We start from the raw sequence: 20966 nt of genomic DNA on the forward strand, positions 1-20966 counted from the left end.
CAGGAAGGGTGACCAGGAGAAAGACAAGTAAAACGGTCAACTGTATTAGGGGGCTGACTGGAGTAAGCGCACAACAGAAATTCGAAAATGGAAATCTATTTTATTTATTTTAGAACTACACGATTTAAAAAAAAAGATATCAAACACAGAAAAGCACAAAAATTTCCTGCAGTCTCACCATCTAGAAAAAAACCAGATTAACAATCTGATGTACCTTTTCAAACTTTGAATTTTATTTTTTAAAGGCGGGCGCCCTCTCCCATTCTGTAAAAAAAAGAGTTGAACTCTTACTGCAAGCGGCGCGCCGCCCGGGGAAGGCTTTGCAGGCGATGGTCTGGGCGCTGGGATTTAAGGAATCGTATTTGAGAGGGTGAAGACGATGGAGAGGGAAAGTGGCATAAGCCTCGCTTTACAGACTAGAAAGTCAAGACCTCAAAGAACGACGGGCCTTCTCTGCAGGCTCCGCGAAGAAATGCAAGGGCCGGAGGCGGGAAAGGGCCGGAGGCGGGACCCAGGTCCCCGGTCCCAGCTGCTCAGCAGCCGTCGGAAGTGCCGGGCAGCCGGATCTGCCGGGGCGCGGCCTTATGACGCGCGTGACGTCTCCCCTGTCTGGCGGCCCATTGGTTCTACTACCACCCTTCTCCCGGGTAGGGAAACTGGTCGCGGAGCCGGAAGCGAAGTAGCCTTTGAGTTCGAGACAGCGGCGGCGTTTAAGGCAGAACGACCTGTTGCCAGTGGAGCTGGCCAGCTTCTCCATTCAGGCTCCAGCCCGAGTTGGAGAAAACCCCGGGATTCCGGTGGCCCATGGGAGGGCGCAGTCTCGGATCGCGAACTATCCGGCGCAGAACGAAATAGCCGAGCCTGTGAGGGCCACCGGAAACCGCGCCCCTAGGAGGAGGCGGGAAGCCTTGCCAGAGGTAGGAACACAAAGGTACGGCTCCTGGGGTGGGGCCCGCCGGCCATGGCCGCGCCCCCTGGGGCCGGTCCCGCCGCTCTTCGCTTCGTAGCCGCTGCCTGCTGGCAAGTCGTGCGCGGACGCTACGTGGAGCATTTTCCGCGAGTATTGGAGTTTCTGCGATCCCTGCGCGCTGCTGCCCCCGGCTTGGTTCGGTACCGGCACCATGAACGCCTGTGTATGGGCCTAAAGGCCAAGGTATTGGAGTCAGTAGGACCCGGTAGAGGGGAAAGGGACGGGATGCGAGGACCTGTCCTGGGCCGACTGCTTGGGGGTGGAACCGGTTGGAAAAGGGCAGCTTGCCCGGACGTGGGGATTCTGAGCTCAGCACCCTTCACAGCTGGTGGTGGATATGATCCTGCAGGGCCGGCCTTGGGCCCAGGTTCTGAATGCCCTGCATCGCCACTTCCCAGAGTCTGGACCTACAGTGCGGGACCCCAAAGCCGTGAGTCGTCCCTGGAGCAAGCCCTACCTCCACGTAACACGCGGTGCAACAAAGTTGCTCCTCCTCCCGGTCACTGGATTCTCGTGCCCCTAACTTGTCTTCCTTACCCTCAACAGACAAAGCAGGATCTGAGGAAGATCTCAGAGGCTCAGGAAACCTTTTGCCAGCAGGTGAAGCAGCTGGCAGAAGCCTCTGTTGATTTGGCTTCGAAGCTACAGGTGGGACTGGCTGCTTTGGAAGCTATGGCGTAGCTGTTCTCTCTAGTCCTCTTCTGACCTGCTTAGTTTTTTTTTTTTAACTTTTTAAAACATCTTTATTGATATAAAATTTATATATCACACAATTTACTCATTCAAAATGTACAACTGAATGTTTTTTTTAATTGAAGCATAGTTGATTTAGAATGTTGTATTGATTTCTGCTGTACAGCAAAGTGATTCGGTTATACATATGCATACATTCTTTTTTATATTCTTTTCCATTATGGTTCATCACAAGATATTGAATATAGTTCCCTGTACTATACAGTAGGACCTTGTTGTTTACCCAATTTTAAATTAGTAATGCTTAGTATAAATAACATTACTGATTTTAATCGAGAAGATTCATTCAGGCTTTTTTCTTCAATGTATACATACTTTCATCAACAATGTACAACATAATTTTTTTTTTTTAATTTTTTTAAACACTTTCATTGGAATATAATTGCTTTACAATGGTGTGTTGACCTGCTTCTTTTCCTCCTGCAGGAACTGGAACAAGAGTACGGGGAGCTTTTTCTGGCTGCCATGGAAAAGCTGTTTTTTGAATACCTGTGTCAGTTGGAAAAAGCACTGCCTACACTGCAGGCACAGCAGGTTTTGCTAGGGCAAAACACATAAGGGCAGAATGCTGGGGTGGGGGGTAGGGGGTGGAGTTGTATCAAGGCCTGTGGTCTTCATGCCTCTCTCCCTGCCCACAGCTTCAGGATGTGCTGACTTGGATGCAGCCTGGAGTTTCTATCACTTCTTCTTTTGTCTTGAGCCAATATGGTGTGGACATGGGGTGGCCACTTCCAGGTACCAGGACCATCTAGGAGAACTAAGAATTTGGGGGTTGAGTGTGTAGCTTGCAACCTTTTGAGGCAGCCTATTGGAAGGGTTACATGGGCCTGAGGCGTAAGAAACCAGACTGAGTCCATGTGTTACTATATTGCCTTTTTAAAGAGATTTGTTTTCTTTTTCAGAGTGCTTTGCTACTGATTCAGTGAACACGACAGAGCCCATGGAGCAGAGTCCTCCTCAGCAACCAACACCAGCACTCCACGACCCTCTGCCAAAAGCCCGGCCTGGCCCACACCTTCCTCAGGATCCAGCCTCAAGGAAGCACCCGGAACATTTGACTGGCCACCATTTCAATCTGGCCCCTCTAGGCCGGCGAAGAATCCAGTCCCGGTGGGCATCCACTAGCAGAGGCCATAAGGAGCGCCCCACAGTCATGCTGTTCCCCTTTAGGAATCTGGGTTCACCAACGCAGGTCATATCTAAGCCTGGGAACAGGGAAGAACATGGGACACACACAGCAGATCCAGCAGGTGCTGTGGGCACCAGAGCAGCCTCGACTGTCAAGTCTAGGAGTCCGTCCAAGACCCTGGGAGGAAGGGCTCTGAAGGAGAACCCAAATGACTTGTCTGCCTCAGAGCAAAAGGAGTAAGTACAACAGTTGCTTCTCCCTACTAGCAGCACATGCCCTGCCTGCTCTCCTTTCACCCTGTCTTGCTTGCTCCCACCCTAGGAACTGCTTGGATTGCCCCATGGAACCCCTGAGATTGTCATTATCGCCTCCTAGGGCCAGGAAGTCAGGTAGGTATCCTGAGTCAGGACCAGATCAGACAGCCTCCTCTCTTGGGGACTCTTGAGGTCCTGTGTTCACTGAGAAGAGTACTTGGACTCTGGTTTCCTCCCTGCAGTGCGTCCTCCATCTCTGTGCAGCTCTGACATTACTATAGGGGACCTGGTTTTGGACTCCGACGAGGAAGAAAATGGCCAGAGGGAAGGAAGGGTGAGTAGGAAGGAATGGAAAGCTGGGGAAGGGGATGGGCGGGCAGAACAAGATAGAAAGCCATATGATGCAGGATATGGAGGGCTCAGGGCATGTTTCAGTGATGATAGGATCTCCCTGCTCCCTTCTCTGCAGGACTCTCTGGAAAACTATCAGAAGACAAAGTTTGACACCCTGATCCCCACCTTCTGTGAATACCTCCCCCCTTCTGGCCCCAGTGGTGTGTCTGTCCCTCTTCCTAACCATACAGACAGTTCTAGACTGCTGTGATTAGACTGGAATGCCCACGGCACTCTGCCTGTCTCCTTCCTCCTCAGCTCTCACGCAGTTTAGGGGTAATAAAGTGGAAGTCCAGGCTTGGGTTGCCTGACTATATTGCTAAAGTTACTTTGTAATACTTAATAATTAAATTTTGGATTCGTTAAAACACTGTCTTCGTTTGAGGGAGGGGAATTTAAGCCTTCTATAAGGTCAGTGTAGGTCATTCCTTAGAAACAGAACCGGCCTCTCCAGGGCTGGAAGGGGATCCCTTTGCCATTTTACTTCCCTTGGAGAGTGTTGTTCAGACATGCCCAAAAGGGTTACCAGGGCTGAGAGCCTAGAAGAGAAATTTCCTTTTGCTATTCTGAAAATACTGTGTGTGGTCTGATGCCAGAATATACTTGTAAATTCTCACGCTGCCAGGTTACTTGGAGGTGGTGGCACTAGAATGGAGATGCTTCATGGAAAGGGCACTCACTGTCCTTGACTCCACTGGGTCAGTGCCAACTCCTCCACTTGCCCTGCAGCAGCACCCAGATGCCATCCTTGTGCAGAAATCCCCAGAATCTCAAAGTCATTGGGATCTCTCTTTATTGAGGTATTTAAAATACATAAACACTTCTGAGCTTTGTAGATATTCAAAGATCTATTTAATGAATCTGATTAACAAAACATGATTCTAAAAGCCTACCTCTTCCAGACCAAGGCCATATAAAACACTTATGTATGAATCAGCATCTTTTCCTTTTAATAATCTTCAGGATTCTGGGTCCCCAGATTCCCATTTGATTATCTTAACTTTATTTTCTCAGCCTGCCTTCCTTGCTTCCTCCCCAGTAGGTGCCCTGGGCATTTTGCATGTGCAGATAAAGTACAGAATACTGCAGGAGCCCTTAGCAGAGAGAGGATAGGAAATGACCAAGTAATAGCCCTAGGAGCTGGGATGGGAGAGGGGCCCACTGGGGAGCCCTGCGGTGGGTGCTGGCGCCCTGGGAGGGCAGAACTGCTCAGGTCTAGCTCTTGTCACTGAAGATCGGATTCACCTGCTGGGTGACACGGATGAAGGTAGTTCTCCGGCTCAGCTCCTTCAGCTTAGCTGCTCCCACGTAGGTACAGGTGGAGCGGATGCCTCCAAGAATGTCTCGGATAGTATGTTCCACATCCCCTTTAAAGGGCATCTCCACTGTCTTTCCCTCTGAGGCCCTTAGAAGAGGAAAAGCTTTCTTAGCTTTTCTGTCTGGATTTCTTAAGCCCAATGACTCTTCCCCAATCTCTAGCATTTAGTCCCTGTTCATCATTTTTCTTCCAAGTTCTACCACCACTTTACTTGGGAAGTCACGCTTTCCAAGAACCCTCAGCTTCTGGCCTCCACACCTACCTGTACTCAGCCACGCCCCCGGCATACTTCTTCATGGCCATTTCAGAACTCATGCCGTAGAAGAGCTTGTACTTCTTGCCATCCCTCTCGATGAGCTCACCACCTGACTCGCTGTGCCCAGCCAGCATGCCGCCCAGCATCACGAAGTCAGCCCCTGCCCCTGCCAGCACCAACAAGAGTGGAAAGAGATGAGTCTGGCCCAGGTTCCAACATGGTCACCCTCAGAAGCAACTCACACAAAATTCTCAGGCCTGCCAATGATTCTGGCATCTTCCTGGTTTTGTTTCCCTAGCTGGCCCACAACCCAGTGCACAGGCCTACTCTGCCCTGGCTTCTGTTCCTCAGTGGACTTTCCAAGAATTTAAAATAGAGCCTCTGGAGACGCTCTGCCTGGCTTCTGCTCTCTCCTTTTTGCTGCTTTCGCCATCTTCTGGTCACCTCTTTTTACTCTGCCCAGCCGAACAAGACTCACTTCAAGTGTCCCAAGAGCAAAGCTCTCCAACTTCAGTGTGAACAAGGATCACCTAGGAAGCTGGGAAAATGCAGATCTGTAGCCCCACTCCCCAGAGCCAGATGCCATGGGTCCAGGGTGGGGCTCGGCATCTGCAGTGTCCCGCAGTCCAGGGGATGATGCAGATGGCCCTGGCCCACAATAGGAGAGTTCACATCAGAGTCTCAGGATTTCCCCTGCTGGTTTGCCCCAGATGACACCACAGGCTTCTGGGTCACTAGTCATATTATAAAAGAATCTGAACAGCTTTCTTAGACTTCCCTAGCCTGATCCTAGACCCTCAGAGGTGACTCATCCTCTTCTACAGGATCCTCCTTCTGTGCCCTCCTTACCGAAAGCCTTGGCCACATCCCCGGGACAGTTGCAGCCTCCATCCTGCAAAGTAAGGAGCACTATGATGGGAGAGTATGGATGCCCCAAGCCCTCTAGGAGGTCCCAGTGGCCCACCTCAAAGCTGACAGGAACCCAGGAGTCCTGATCCACCTCTACCAGAGCCTCCAGACCTGGCAGAGAACCCAGATGTCTGGCAGCCTCCTACCCCTACCCTGCTCTTGGCCTTACGGAAATGATGTGGCCTTTGAGGCCATGGGCAGCATCTGCGCACTCCATCACTGCGCTCAGCTGTGGATACCCAACTCCGGTCTTCTTCCGGGTGGTACACACAGAGCCTGAGAAGAATGTGACAAGAATGAGAGGGAAGTTCTCCACAGGTGTCTGCCACTGAAGCGGTGGCCAGTGGCCCCCAGTGAACCAGCTTACCTGGTCCAATTCCCACTTTGATGATGTCAGCCCCAGAGAGAATCAGCTCTTCCACCATCTCTCCTGTTACCACATTCCCTGCCTGGGACAGAAGCATCAAAACAGAGCATTCTTAGGGTCAGAAAGAGCCGATCGTGTGCTTCCAGCATTATTACAAAGAAGAGTACCTTGGTTCCCTCTACTTGGGCCTTCTGAGGGCTTTTAGACCAGTCACTTCAAAGGACCCTGCTTTCCAAGCTGAGGTAAGGGGGTGAGTGGCCACTGTCACCGTTGTACTAGGGTAAAGCGGGGGTCCAACTGGAACAAGCTCACATCTGATTTACAGTAGATTTATCTCCCCCTCCCCTCCAAAAGACCCAAACACATCCTTTGCTTAAGCTGTTATGTCATGAAACCTCTCTGGCTTCAGGGAAAGGGGGAGGACATGGTAATGTCGGCTAAATACCCATCTACACAATTGTATTTGCTTTCGATGGACAGAACAGAGAGACCACTCAATGCTGCGAAGAAAGTGAGGCGTTGTCATAACTCCCCTGAGCTTGTAAAAATAAAATAAAATAAAACAACATTTCATGCATCCCCTTCAATATGACTGTAGTATCTCTCCATACCTTTGGGCACGTGGGTATGTACCAGAGGTATGTACGATGCAGAAATGTTCCGTTGTGGTTTAGTGAGTGATGTCGGACACTGGATTTACAAAGACTAGGTATCAAGGCTCGGAGAAGACGGCACTGGCCAGTACACAAACATTTAAAGCATGGAACCATGGATCATCACCCAGTGACATGATTAAGCGGACTAGGAAATGCAGCAGAGGAGAAAGGAACTGGTGAAACAAAATGGTGTGGTGGGAAAGAGTGGAGGAAGGAGAGGAATGGACCCACTACAGGGTAGTAGAGACATACCATGATGGTGTGTTCAGGGAAGTGCTTCCTCACATCCTTTACAAATTCAACAAAGTGTTCAGAGTAGCCATTGGCCACGTCCACGCATATATATTTCACCTGGGGAATAGCGTCCAGGATCTGTCCCAGCTGCTCAAAGTCAGCAGAGCCTGTGCCTGAGCTGGCAGCCAGATGCTGTGCGAGAAACAGGGCCATTAGCATGTAAGAAATGACCTGGTTCGTTAGCCAACAGGGGTGGGGAGGTAAGGGCTGGTCCCCAGGAAGCCAAACAAAGATTCCCGGAAGACTGGGCTAAGGAGTGGATCAGGGGAGGACCACTCTTACCTCAAGACAGTCAGGATTCTGGCTAGCAAACTCTTTCCACTGCTCGAGGCTGTAGTGCTTATGGATAGCAGTGAAGAGGGAGAACTGGGAGAAGAAAGAGCCATCAAAAAGGAGGGAACTTCATTAAGAGTCTCTTTTTCTAAAAATAGACCTTTATATTATCCTATCTGAGGGACAAAAGGACTGAAGTCTGGAAAGAGCAACTTGAAGAAGTCAGTGGTTGAGCTCGAACCTCAGTTCCACCATTATTCTCTCTACAAATGCAGTCGGGCTTTTCCCCATAAGCTAGTACTTGCCCAACACTCCCACCAAAGTACTAAAGTCACCTGGATTGGATTTCACCTGCCAGCACGTACAGCGCTTCTGAGTTAAAAGGTGACAAGGACAAGCTGTTGGTGCAGTGGGACAAGCAGTAGACAAGAAAGAACCATGAAGAGGCTGGACGGAGCCAGTGTCTGCCTGCACTGACTCAGCCCCTCCTATGATAACCTAGTACGGAGCTAACCTACTTGTGGTATCTTCTGGTCCATTTACCAGCAGTAATTCAGTAAGCCTAAATGCTCACAAAATTACAAGAGGTAAGGCCTTAAGGTTAACAGTCAATAAGGTGCTACCCTTTCTCCATCTCTGCTAAAGTAAAGGACAAATTTTCTTGAGACATGGACCAACCTGAAAAGTCTATCTCATTCAGTCTATTTCAGTCAACCAAGTTCAAGGATATAATGACTCATCAGACTTGTATTTCCTAGCACAACAAATTGCAAATAACATCCCAATACTTTGAGAAAGGCATTCAAAGGCCACTTGTGAATGCTGGTGTTTGTGATTTAAAAGTGCAGACATGCAAATAGACAAGACAGCACAAATCTTGCAACAGACAAGAGACCCAAGGAAGTCAAGCATCAGCCAGCAGTAAGGAAGTGCAAATGCTCAGAGATCATCATCAACACTACCTAGCTAACGCTGGTACAGAACTGCTTTCTCAGCAACACTCTGCCATCAACATGCTAATAGACAAAAATCACTCTAGGAGGTCAGCAGACCTTGGAGATATACTGGCATAGGGTGGCATGATGAGCATATCCAATTACATACCAAGCTAGAGATCTAGAAAAAGATCCTTGCTTGCATCCAACCTTTTAATTATTACTGAGACTTGGCTGTATCTCTAAAATCTGATTTCTTCAGCACTCAGCAGTAATGAAAAGCCAGTCTCAACATAAAGCATCAAGACAGTCCCGGCAAGGTCCATACATTATAGGACATTTGTTAACACTGAAGTCAGATTCACCATTCCTTAACTCTATTGGACAGGCCAGGTGGACAACGGGCAACAGTGGGATTCCTAAGCAGTTGGTAAATGGCAATAGTAATACAGTACTAAAGCTGCATAACTATGAACCTCAGAGAAATGACAGCAGACATTCCACAAAGACTTACAGCAATCAAAAATAGAGAAAGGGAGATGAAGTCCTTAAGGCTGACAGAGCCACAAGCAGCAGCAGAATCCATCAACCAGGGCTACCTGGATTAACCAGAAGAGTGCATATGTCCTCAGGATGCCCAAACTATCTACCTTCTCAGCTACAAATATAGAGGCAGGTAATGTTACTGAAAGGAGCAGCAGCTTCCATTTTGAAAATGAGCAATAACCTGTATATAAGAAAAACACATTCCATTTTGGGCACATCCCAGAAACACCCAGGAACCTAGGACTTAAAGAAGAGGAAGATTAAAAAAAAAAAAAAAAAAACAAGCATGAAAGAAAATAAACTTCTTCTCTCTAGGATCTTCTAGTTAGGAATTTTTGAATGCTCAAACTATATCTAGTTTCTGGACTAAAACAGTGAATGCTGAGTATCCTAACAATAGTGTAAAGAGGGATGACGGTGATTTGGAGAGGGTGATCTGGGTGGTGGGAAAAGCTGGCAGGACGTATAAACTGCTGGACAGGAGAAAAGGGAAAGTTCTGTTAAAATGGGGGCAAAATTTAGCTTTGAATCTCATTAACTCAGATGGCCCTTTAAAGTTATCAGATAAAGGGGCCTTAATACTACTGCAAAAACAGAAATTGAGCATCCTGACTGTTAACTGCCAGAGTTGACCTGGGATGGGGGTGGGGATGCAGATACCTCTGCAGTCAGCCCACAAAACTGGATACCATGAGGAAGGGGTATGAGGGAAGTCCTACCTTACAGAGAACCTTGGCTATCTCAAAGGTGCCTACAGTATCCATATTGGCTGCAATGATGGGGATCCCAGTGTACATCTGCTTTGAGTTCCGAAATGAAAAGGATCTTGTGAGATCCACCTGCAGATATGAACAGGAAACTAAGCATTTCATTTATCCAAAAAACAAGTATTGCAGGAGGGCAAAAGCCAGGAATCTTTCCCAGTCCTGGCCCTCCAGGAGCTTGGGATCAAGAAAGAGCAACTAGAGAAGCAGGCTCACCTCACTTCGAGACTTAAGGGTACTGCGTTTGGGCCTCAACAGGACATCCTTGAAGTCCAGTTTGACGTCGTTGTCGATGTGAGGCATGGCAGGCACCTAAGGGTAGCAGCGAATCTGAGGGCTGGAAGGTAGGAAAAGTCAGGAGGCGGTAGCTGAGCCAATTTTCCCTTAGAACTTAATGTTCTGTTAGGGCTGGCGGCAGGGCTCATCTCTCTCCTCGCTTAAATTGTGGAAGGTCAGGGCATTGATCGAGGCATAGTCCCTGAAGACCGTCACCTCAGACTCGGGTGGTTTCACTTACTCTCGGTGTCTTCAACCTAGGTACTATTTGTTGGGGAGAAGAACTGGGATGGAGTCGTGAGTGACCCTAAATGGTGCGTTCCTTACCCCACTACTCTTCTTTCTCCCGCCCCTGCAAAGAGCAGTTTGGGATAAGAGGCAGATTTGGGAGTGAGAAGGAGTGGTGGGATCCCAAAACCAGCTTCCGGAATAGGGGTACTCACTTCCTGTTGCCGGGGCCAGGTGGCAGTTGACCGAAGCTCCTCTTGATTAGCCACTAACCTCGCGCAGCCCCGCTGAGCCTTGTGGGCAGCGCTAACAGGTTCCGCTAATTGCCGGAGAGAACGAGTAACCGAGGAATTCCAGCTTCGGTGCTGGAGGCCTTTTGGGTAACAGAGTTCACACACTGAGGATGCCGCTGGATCTGAGGGGCAGGGAACTATAACTCCCAGGGTGGGACGCGCGGAGCTGCCCCCTGGCATGATGGGAGGAGTCGTTCGTTCCGCCCTCGCTTTATACTAGCCCCGGCTTGCTGGGGACTCTCAGAATTGCAGAGGCGTCATCTCTGCTGTAACTAGGCGGGCCGCCTCCCTTTTTTTTTTTTTTTTTTTTAACGACGCCACAGAAACGAAACGCGGACGCATTCCTGAGCCTTTCCGGAACCCCGTGGAAAGAAGTGGGAGGAGCGAGGTGCGGGGTGGGGGGGGTGGGGGTGGGGCCAGGCAGTGACCCGGAAGCAGAAGTGACTCCCACAGGCTGAGTGCTGGGGAGCTGCATCGGCGATCGCAGCGGTAGAAGCAGCAGTTTATCTGTGTGCAGCCCCAAACTGGGAAGAAGATGCTAATTAAAGTGAAGGTGGGAGCACCTCCAGCCTTGCCAAGACGCAGTGGTACTGGGCTGGCCGCTGTGCGTTAAGGGAGAAGCCGGGAAGGAAAACCACGCCTTTCCCGAGCCTGGAGGGGGCTGACAGCCTCGGGGCTCCGCGCGAGGGTTGATGGGATGTGGGGGGGGTCCCCAAAAGGGCTTCGAGAGCAGGGGCTGGCCCAGCCAGACGACCCCGGGGTCTGTGCTGTCCCTGCTTTCATTCCGGGACCGTTCCTTGATCCAGAAGGAGGCCGCCTTTGTCCGGGGTCTCGCTGTGTTCGAACCCCCGCGGTCATAGAGAAGGCCTAGCAGCATCTTGGCCCCCCTCTCTCTCGGATTCTTGGAATAAGCTCTGTTCTCCATCGTTCATGCCCCAGTTACCTGCTTCTCCCAGCCCCTAACGTAGGCACGTAGGCTACTCCGAGTACAGCACAAAAACGTAGCCTAGGGAACCGGGGCCTCCCAGGAACTAGACTGTGAGCTTTTGCTAGTTGTCGCCAAGGTGTAGTATCTCAGCCGGCCTTCAGGAAACAAAGCTGGGAGCGTGTTCAGTTAGCACCTGCATTTCTGAGCCAGCATCGTGGACCAGACTCACTTCCTTGACTGAGGCAGGTTAGTTATCAGTGCCCTAGTTCTTGGTACTAGCAGTGTTTCTTTCCTTCATCTCCATCCCGCCTCCCGTGGTTCTTCACCAGTTTCCAACCCTCATTAGTCCTATCTGCTATTTCCTCCTTTGTGCCTTAAGAGGGAGGGACAAAAACTAACAATTGATGCAGTGCAACGTTAGTTTAGCATTTAAAAAAAAAAAACTGCCAAGGAAGTCTGTCGTTATTTCATCAGCTCTTTAGTGTATTTATCATGCATAATAGCCATTAACCTCTTCAGTCCTTCTGAACCACCATCTTAGCTAAGGATTGAGGCCAAGCAGCATGTTGAAGGTCATTGTTTCTCAAATTTTGAGTAATGAGCTATAAAACAGTCACTAGTGGTAAAATCAGTTTAATAAGTCCGTGGGTCACAAGCAACAAGAAAAAGAAAAAAATAGAGATATCAGGGTATACTTCTGGGTAAGAGGATTGTTTGTGAAATTTTGGGTTTTATTTTGTATGTATATTACATGCATGGATATGGTATTAGTTAATACGTATTTCTTAGTGTGGGTCACTGTCCAAAAAGTCTTGAGAAACATTAGCAAGTGAATGCTTATGTCATTTCAATACATATGGATTCTCAGGTTCTCTTAGTCCAAAGAAGAGGTTATTACTATACTTTTGTTCAGTGTTTTGTAAACCTTTTTTTAAATCTCAACCTACACAAAAAAATTTTACCTCATGGTCCCATACAACACAAAATAACTGTGTGTGATATGCTCTGGTATTTTGAATTCTATTCCAAGTTGATTTCATAACCCACTGATGGGTTGAGACCTGCAGTTTAAGAAAATACTGTATTCTAGATGGGCTTCTCAACTTAAAAATGTGTAAGAATCACCTGGGGATCTTGTTAAAATGCTGATTCTAATTCAGTGGTCTGGGACGGAGCCCGAGATTCTGCATTTCTAACATTCTGCATTTCTGCTCGTCTGGGGAGTATACAAGGTTCTACTTTCTTTGAATCCATTTGTATTTAGTACTTCTCTAAACCTGTCAGGCTCCTTTCCCAAAACACTTTCCTTTCCACCTTCAAATAGGTTTCTCTGTCCATCTTTCTCTTTCTTTTTTGTATGTTAAATACATTTTTGTATGTTAAATAAATAAAGCAATTAGCTGTGAACTACTATACAAATGATAGGTTTTTTAGCAGGGTTCCTTTGTGAATTATTCATTCTTCCACTGTCGTTCTCCATGTAGGTAACTTATTCCGTATCTCTTTTTGCAATCTTTTACAACTAAATCCCTTGTCGATGGAAGGAAAAACACACAACATAAGAGCTGTGAGTTCAGTTTATTTGGGGACTTACTGAGGACCTTAGCCCAGGAGACAGCCTCTTAGATAGCACTGAGGAACTGCTCCAAAGGTAAGTGGGGGAGGTCAGCATGTATGTGATTTTGGCAAAGGGTAATCAAGCACGCATCTCGGTAGAAGGTTGCTGCTAGTTAAGAGGAACAGATATCTTAGTTAATGGTTTTAGTGCTTTTCTAAGTATGGGAAGATGCAAGAATTTGGGTTCATAAAATTTTCTCCTGAAAATATCTAACTATCTAAAGGCCTGTTCTATTAATTTTCCCAGAGCACACTCCTGATGTGCCTCATTCCTGTCTCCACCTTGAACTCCTTTCAGGCTGGGTTGAAAGTCAACGACTGCAGTGGCTAATGACTTAATTCTTGTAGAACCAGGAGGCAAGTGACATCCTTTAGTTGGCACACTCGTGATTTAAAACTTCTCTCGATACCTCATCTCTGTGTTTCTAAAATTAAATACAGCATCTTCTGTCTTAAGCCATCTTCCCAATACTCATCTCATATATTGATCCCATCAATCTACCAGTTACCTGGAACCCAGTTCTTTAAAATCATTGTTCTCTTATAGAACCTAATTTTTCTTTTGATACATCTTTCTGTTGATTTTCTTTCTATTCCCACATTACCCTTGTTCTCATCTGGGGTCTCATTAACTTATATCTTTATTTCTCTGTGATACCTCCAGAGAAATACCTCTTGTTGGGATACCTCCAACAAGATTTCCTACTGCCATTCCCCTCTAAAGTTTAGAGTCTAGGGACTTCCCTGGTGGTCCAATGGTTAAGACTTCACCTTCCAGTGTAGGGGGTGTGGGTTCGATCCCAAAACATAAAACAGAAACAATATTGTAACAAATTCAATAAAGCCTTTAAAAAATGGTCCACATCAAAAAATTCTTTAAAAAAATAAAGTATATGTATTTTTTTTAAAAATAATAATAAAGTTTAGAGTCTATACCAAAATACGGTGTACAAAATCATAGTGTACAGGTCTTCTTTAACCTTCTTTTTCATCATATTATTCCCTAACCTCAGATCCTGCATTGATTCCTCTTAGCAAATTACTCTGGGCACCTGTCTTTACTATCTAAGCCCCAGTTTTCTCATTCATGCTTTTTTAAACGTAAAATAAAACACAAAGCTCTTAAGGGTTAAGTTCAAGGAGTTTTTAACAACAGTATACCCCCATGTAGCCACAGATCTAGAACATTTTCACCCCTGCCCTCTGAAAGTTCCATAGGTTAGTTTTGCTTGTTTTAGAATTTCATATAATGGAATTATAGAATATATCATTTTTGTGTCTGGCTTCTTTCACTCAGCATTATGTCTGTTGTTGTGTCTGTAGCTCCTTCTTATTACTTGGTAATACTACATTAAATGACTATATCACAATTTGTTTATCCATTCTCCTGTTGATGGACGTTTGGGTTATTTCCAGTTTCTGGCTATTATGAAGGAGGCTTCTAATAGCCAGAAATGATGATACGAACATTGTCTTTTTGTGGACTTACGTTTTCATTTCCTTTGGATAAATACCTAGGAATGGAATTACTAGGTCATGTATAACTTTAAAAGATGCTGCCAAACAGATCTCCAAAGTATGGCACCATTTTACATCCCTACTTACAATGAGTGAGCATTCCAGCTACTCTGCACCCATCTTTATTATAGCGATTTTAGTGGGTGTGAAATGTTATCTCAGGTTTAAATTAATCACTGTTGATTTTCCCTCACCACAGCACTTTGTCACTGCCCCTTGTATTTTGGACGATAACATTCAGTATGGCATTTCTTGTGTATTGGTTTGTTCTATTAATTGTATGTCTCAGTGTCTCTTGGTTGTAAATCTTCACTTGAAAGAAATTGTTGGCAAGGGCTGGGTCACTTAATTTCTTTTATATCCCCTACAGTGCTTATAGCAGAATGTCAGGCTGAGGTTCATCATAGACTAGTTGAATAGCGTTGAATGTATTCCCAGGTCACAATGACCAGATGTGAGGGAAGAAATCCAGTATGACATGGTCTTTTAAAATATCTTTTAAAATTGAAATCAAGAATATCTTTTAAAATTGTTCAGTTTTAAATGATTTTAATTATGACAATTTCAGACATATACAACAGCAGAGAGAAGGAATAATGCACCCTATACGAAGCTTCAAAAACGATCATCTCATGGCCAATCTTATTTTATTTATACTCACCAACTTTCCTTACCTTACGTTTTAAGGAGCAAGTCCCAGATAGCATAGCGTATACTATTGGTATATATTTCAGTATTTATCTGTAAAAAAGAACTTTTTTTACTAACATAACCATAATTATTACACCTAAAAAATCAACAGTGATTTCACACTATCATTGTCTCATTTGTTTTTTACAATTTGTTGGAATCTGGATCCAACTAAGATTCATACATTGTAGTTGGTTGATAAGTATTTTAGGCCTCTTTAAACCTGTAATTCCCCATTTCCCCCATTTTTTTTCTTGTTGAATAATCTAGGTGGTTGTTCCCGTAGAGTTTCCTATAGTTTGAATTTTGCTGATTACATTCCCATGCTGTCTTTTAATATATTCCTCTTTCCTCTATATTTCCTGTCAATAGGTAATAAGATCGAGAGGCTTGATTAGTCCTTTTTGTCTGTTCATGTGTGAGAATCATTCATAGGTGGTATTGTGACATACTTCTGTCAGGTTGTTTTGCTTTCTGCGATGTTAGTCATTGCCTAGATCCATTATTTCATTGGAGGTTACAAAATGGGGATATTCTGATTTTATTGTTGCTTCCTACATTAGCTGGGATCCTTGAGCAGTGTCCAGTACAGTGGCCATTTGCCCACGTGCACTATTGACCACTGGAAATGTGGCTAGTGAGACTGAGGAACTCAATTATTTTATTTGTATTTGATTTTAATTAATATAAGAACTGAAACTTTATTCAGTAGTTGGAAAACTTTTAACTTGTTTGGAACAAGTTGGGAACGTAAACATACTTTTTCAACTGTAAATTGTGAAACTTAAATACAGATCAAGTATTTCAGATGATAACTTATCATCTGAATTGAGGTGTGCTGTCAGTATGAAATGCGCACAGAATTTTGAAGATTTGGTTAGAAGAAAAGAATGTAAAATATATTAATAATTTGAATATATTGGGTTTCAGAATATTAAAATTAATTTCACCTTTTAAAAATGTGGCTGCTAGAATATTTAATATTGTATATGTGGCTTTCACTAAGTTTCTATCTCTAGTGGACAGTGCTGCTTTACAGAATGGTTTCCTTATACTCTCATCAAGGACATTGTTTAAAATTTTTTTTCTCATCCCAGTGTATTCATGGTATTAAAAAATGGAAAATACAAAAAAGCACAAAGAAAATAATTTAAATCACCCATAATCTCAAAACTCAAGATAAAAGCACTGATGTCTACATCCTTCCAAACTTTTTTGAAAGCATATAAATACATGTATGTGTGTGTTTATTTATTTAGTTACAAAATAAGAATTATACTGTTAGTCTAAATATTGTTTGAGAACTGTGTGATTTTCCCCCTGTGTTTGTACCATAATTTATTTAACCCTCAATTGTGTGATATTTAGATTGCGTTTCTAGTTTTTCAGTTTCAAAAAGTTGCAATTCATTGTCATAGGTATATTTTTGGACAGAGGATTATTTTCCCAGAAGTGTTATTGCTGGGACACCATATGCCAGATTGCTCTCTGGAAACATTCATAGGCTTCTATAGTCGATCTCAGAAACAAAGGACCAGTGCTAGAGATTTAGATTTTATAAACCAATAATTTTTTTCAAATGTCATAAAGCCCAAACATCTGACTCTTGGGAGAGCAGTTCTAGGCTTTCCGTTAGAGTCTTTTGTACTCTTTAAAAATTGTTATTATTAAATCAGAATGAATATTTATTAATATTCATGTGATAAAGGAATATATTTTTATTAGATATTTTATTAGATAGTACAGATAAAGGGAGAGTTAGCTTTGGTCTCCTCAATCCTACTCCCCTTCTCAAGGATCATCATAATTTTAGGAGATAGGTATACTTTTAATCCTTTCTTCTATGCATGTATGTATGTATATATTTACATATAGAAAATGATACATAATCATACATTCTCTAGATCTTTCCATGTTAGTGTATAAACTGTTGCATAATAAATATATCATTCTAGGGCTTCCCTGGTGGCGCAGTGGTTGAGAGTCCGCCTGCCGATGCAGGGGACACAGGTTCTTGCCCCGGTCTGGGAAGATCCCACATGCCGTGGAGCGGCTGGGCCCGTGAGCCATGGCTGCTGAGCCTGCGCGTCCGGAGCCTGTGCTCCGCAGCAGGAGAGGCCACAACAGTGAGAGGCCTGCATACAGGGAAAAAAAAAAAAAAAAAAAAAAAAATATATATATATATATATATATATATATATATATATAATTTTATGGCTGTACCATAGTTTAATAGTTTTCCTATTAATAGGCATTAGGCTGTTTCTTGTGTTTTGCTTTTATGAAAGGTGTTGCAGTAAACCTCATATGTTCCTCTTTGAATACGTACTCAAATTTCAAGTTTTTCCTTAAGGTTAGTTATCTAGAAATAGAATTGTCTGGTTAAAGAGTCTTTGCATTTAAAGTATTATGATCAATAAATTGAGATAATTTGTGGACAACATGGTATTGCATGCTTATCATTTTGTCGGGAAGGAGCCTAAAGAAATACCATATATTGTCACTGTCATTTCATAAAAGGACATTTTAACACCTGAAAATATTTAGTTTCATGAAAATCTCATTGTTGTCATTATTTTTCTCATTTTAGCATAGACTATTGAAAATTTTCAAACAGACCAGCTTGAGTTGGGGTGGAAACTTGAAAATTACTTTTGTAATTTATTCTTTTGCATCCAAACAGGTCAATCCAAAGGAGTTACTCTTGCATTTTTTGAAATATCCTTAGTAGTGAACCATTCTCATGGTTGAGAAGTTAGATCCTAAGCACTTTCTTCATGCTGGTCTTTGTGAATATCATAAGTAGGAACCATATGTTATTTTGTGAGTCCACCACAGGAGTGTACATTGGGTCTCAATACTAGATCAGCCAGACTTGGGCAGTACTGAGTACAGAGCTGAAAGCTCAGGTTCTGGGGCCAGAGAGTTTGTGTTTGGATTCATACTCTCCTTTTTAACCTGTCCAAACCCCATTTTCCTCAACTATAAATGGTGATAGTAATAGTACATATCTCACAAGTACTTGCAAGGATTAAATGTATTGACGCATGTAAGATACTCAGCATAGTTTCTAACTCTTGGAAAGTGTTCAGTAAATGTTGGCTGTGATCATAACATGATCATTGGTGTATTTAGCTGTTCCACCAATATTTATTGACTGCTTCTATGTCAAACACTGTGCTTTGTGCTTAAATTAGGAAGACTGAACAGTCTCTGTCCTTTAGGGAGCTGGAGTATAAATTGGAGAGTTTGACACTTAAACAACTAGCTGTAATGGCTCTTAAAGTGTACTGGGGACAAGTCATCAATCTTAAAGTGTCCCTTGAAGGTTTGCAAAAGAGCGGAAGAGGGCATGGCAACAAGAAAAACAGTAGAAGCAAGGAAAATGCCCCTAAATTATGGATTACTGTAGACTGGTGCAGATGGAGTTTGAAGAGCAAGGATGGATGGGAGATTAGATTGGATGAAGCACGTTTATAAGTGTACAATGAGTATAATTATTGTTTGAATATCAGCAGCTCTTTGTCTATAGAAGAAGTCAAGAAGACCAGAGCTGCAATTTAGGATTTAGGTGGAAGTCTGGAGAAGATATGGGAGAATAGAATGTTGAATTCTAGTATTACTTAAAAAGTTGGTCAGGGACTTCCCTGGTGGTGCAGTGGTTGAGACTCTGTGCTCCCAATGCAGGGGACCTGGGTTCAATCCCTGGTCAGGGAACTAGATCCCACATGCATGCTGCAACTAAGGGTTTGCATGCCACAACTGAGGAGCCCTCCTGCCACAACTAAGACCCAGTGCAACCAAATAAATAAATAAATATTAAAAAAAAAAAAGTTGGTCAGAGGTGATCTCCAGTGTCCCTGAGAGAATTCTTTGAGTTATCTGAATGTTAATTTCTAGCATTGGTACATGAGATAAGGTCCTTCTCAAAGGAGTACTTTCCTTAGGACAATTCTCATTGCTGTCTTATCGAAAGGAGCTATGGTATTCTCTTAGATTCTAGCAGAATGGGAGGTGAGATGACCTGTGAGATTAAAAGGGTCAAATGGTTTACAGAATCTTCCCCTATCAAAGTTGTTCACAGCCTAAAAATGTCTGAAATCGGGTGTGGTCAAAACTTCTGATACTTCAAATCAGCTTTGAGAATGTGCGTTTCTCAGAAGGTAGTAGATCCCCCAAGACTAGGCCAGGATGTTTTACCTAGGAGACAAATTGTATATTGGGCTATAGGATTCATGAAACCGTTGCCTGTTTCAGACGCTGACCGGAAAGGAGATTGAGATTGACATTGAACCCACAGACAAGGTAATGTACGCCCAGTACCTCTCCATGCCTATCTCCCTACATGTACACTTGCTTGGGTATGCTGATGAACTGAGTCCTTCCGCTCTCATACTCTCTGCATAGCTCTTGTTCTTTCCCGTTCCACGGTCCTTCCCCCTGAGCAACCCCTGACTACTTGTACCCCTAAAGGTGGAGCGAATCAAGGAGCGTGTGGAGGAGAAAGAGGGAATCCCCCCACAGCAGCAGCGGCTCATCTACAGTGGTAAACAGATGTAAGTTTGGAATGGGAATGAGGGCGTGGCCATCTTATGTGAAGATGAAGATGCAAGTACTGGAGGTGGAGCAGGCCTGCCTTTTTTTTGTTGTCTCAGACCCTTTGGCAATTTGATGAAGGCTATGAACCCCTTCTCAGAATTAGATTTTTGCAGACATAAAATAAAATGCATGGAATTACAAAAGAAACTAATAGGATCGAAATACACTGATCACACTACTAAAAAAGCAAGTTTGTAATATATGTACTTCATTAAGATCTAATGATGGATATAATGACTAATTTTAAAAGATTTTCAAGATACCTACAAACAGTTGTGAAATGATAGGAAAATATCTAACTTTTGTTGTTAACAAGTTACCCATATTGCTAATGATACCCCTGTGGGTTTTTTGCCTGTGTTCAAAACTGAAAGAAATATCAAATTTCAGTTAGGGGTTAGTAAAAATATAAAGATGTAATTTTTTTCTCATCTGCATTCATAGATCCCCAGGCAGATCCATGAAACCCAGGTTAAGAACCTTGCTCTAGATGGTATTTATTTCTAATACCTTTTTTCTTTTTTTTTTTTTTGCCTCTTCCTGCAGGAACGATGAGAAGACAGCAGCTGATTACAAGATACTAGGTGGTTCAGTCCTCCACCTGGTATTGGCTCTGAGAGGAGGAGGTGGTCTTAGGCAGTGATGGACCCCCCCCTCCATTTCACCTCCTTGCCCTGTTGCTCATTATGAGGAATCATGTATCCTCTCACACTGTGGGACACCAGAGCCACTGCCCCCTCTCCTGGATGCCCAGTCTTGTGTGTCTGTTGGTGGGAGACTGTGAGGACCCCAGGATGCAGTGTTCCTGGCCCAAAGGGCCCTTGCTGGCTATTGGGTTTTAGTTTGCAGTCCTGTGTGCTTCCCTCTGTTAATGGCTATGTCCCTGGTTGTCAATAAAATATTTCCTGGCCTCCTGGAATCTTTCTTCTATTGCACAAACGTGACTGAAATCAAAATGGGCCAATGCACACTCAGTTATACCAGGCTGAAGGAGTAGGAC

The 20966-nt window shown here is 44.3% G+C and overlaps 3 protein-coding genes across 3 annotated transcripts; 2 read left to right on the forward strand and 1 right to left on the reverse strand.

The window, feature by feature from the left end:
• The first annotated feature begins 659 nt into the window (after positions 1–659).
• On the forward strand, positions 660–4115 carry TINF2 (TERF1 interacting nuclear factor 2). The gene is made up of 9 exons (XM_065872060.1): positions 660–1153; positions 1296–1400; positions 1517–1618; positions 2150–2257; positions 2362–2458; positions 2626–3088; positions 3174–3241; positions 3349–3440; positions 3576–4115. The coding sequence occupies exons 1-9, from the start codon at positions 962–964 to the stop codon at positions 3708–3710; spliced, it is 1362 nt and encodes a 453-aa protein (XP_065728132.1). The 5' UTR covers positions 660–961; the 3' UTR covers positions 3711–4115.
• A 160-nt stretch (positions 4116–4275) lies between these two features.
• On the reverse strand, positions 4276–10599 carry GMPR2 (guanosine monophosphate reductase 2). The gene is made up of 10 exons (XM_065871382.1): positions 10537–10599; positions 10034–10129; positions 9773–9892; positions 7582–7665; positions 7258–7431; positions 6350–6431; positions 6152–6258; positions 5923–5965; positions 5080–5239; positions 4276–4904 (listed from the first exon to the last, which is right to left on the reverse strand). The coding sequence occupies exons 2-10, from the start codon at positions 10118–10120 to the stop codon at positions 4715–4717; spliced, it is 1047 nt and encodes a 348-aa protein (XP_065727454.1). The 5' UTR covers positions 10121–10129; positions 10537–10599; the 3' UTR covers positions 4276–4714.
• A 481-nt stretch (positions 10600–11080) lies between these two features.
• NEDD8 (NEDD8 ubiquitin like modifier) lies at positions 11081–20882 on the forward strand. Its single transcript, XM_065871529.1, has 4 exons — positions 11081–11167; positions 19625–19672; positions 19841–19923; positions 20513–20882. Exons 1-4 carry the CDS (start codon positions 11150–11152, stop codon positions 20607–20609), a joined length of 246 nt encoding a protein of 81 aa, XP_065727601.1. The 5' UTR covers positions 11081–11149; the 3' UTR covers positions 20610–20882.
• Positions 20883–20966: the final 84 nt, after the last annotated feature.

This window comes from Phocoena phocoena, chromosome 2 (genome assembly GCF_963924675.1).
Source record: "Phocoena phocoena chromosome 2, mPhoPho1.1, whole genome shotgun sequence".
Taxonomy (NCBI): domain Eukaryota; kingdom Metazoa; phylum Chordata; class Mammalia; order Artiodactyla; family Phocoenidae; genus Phocoena; species Phocoena phocoena.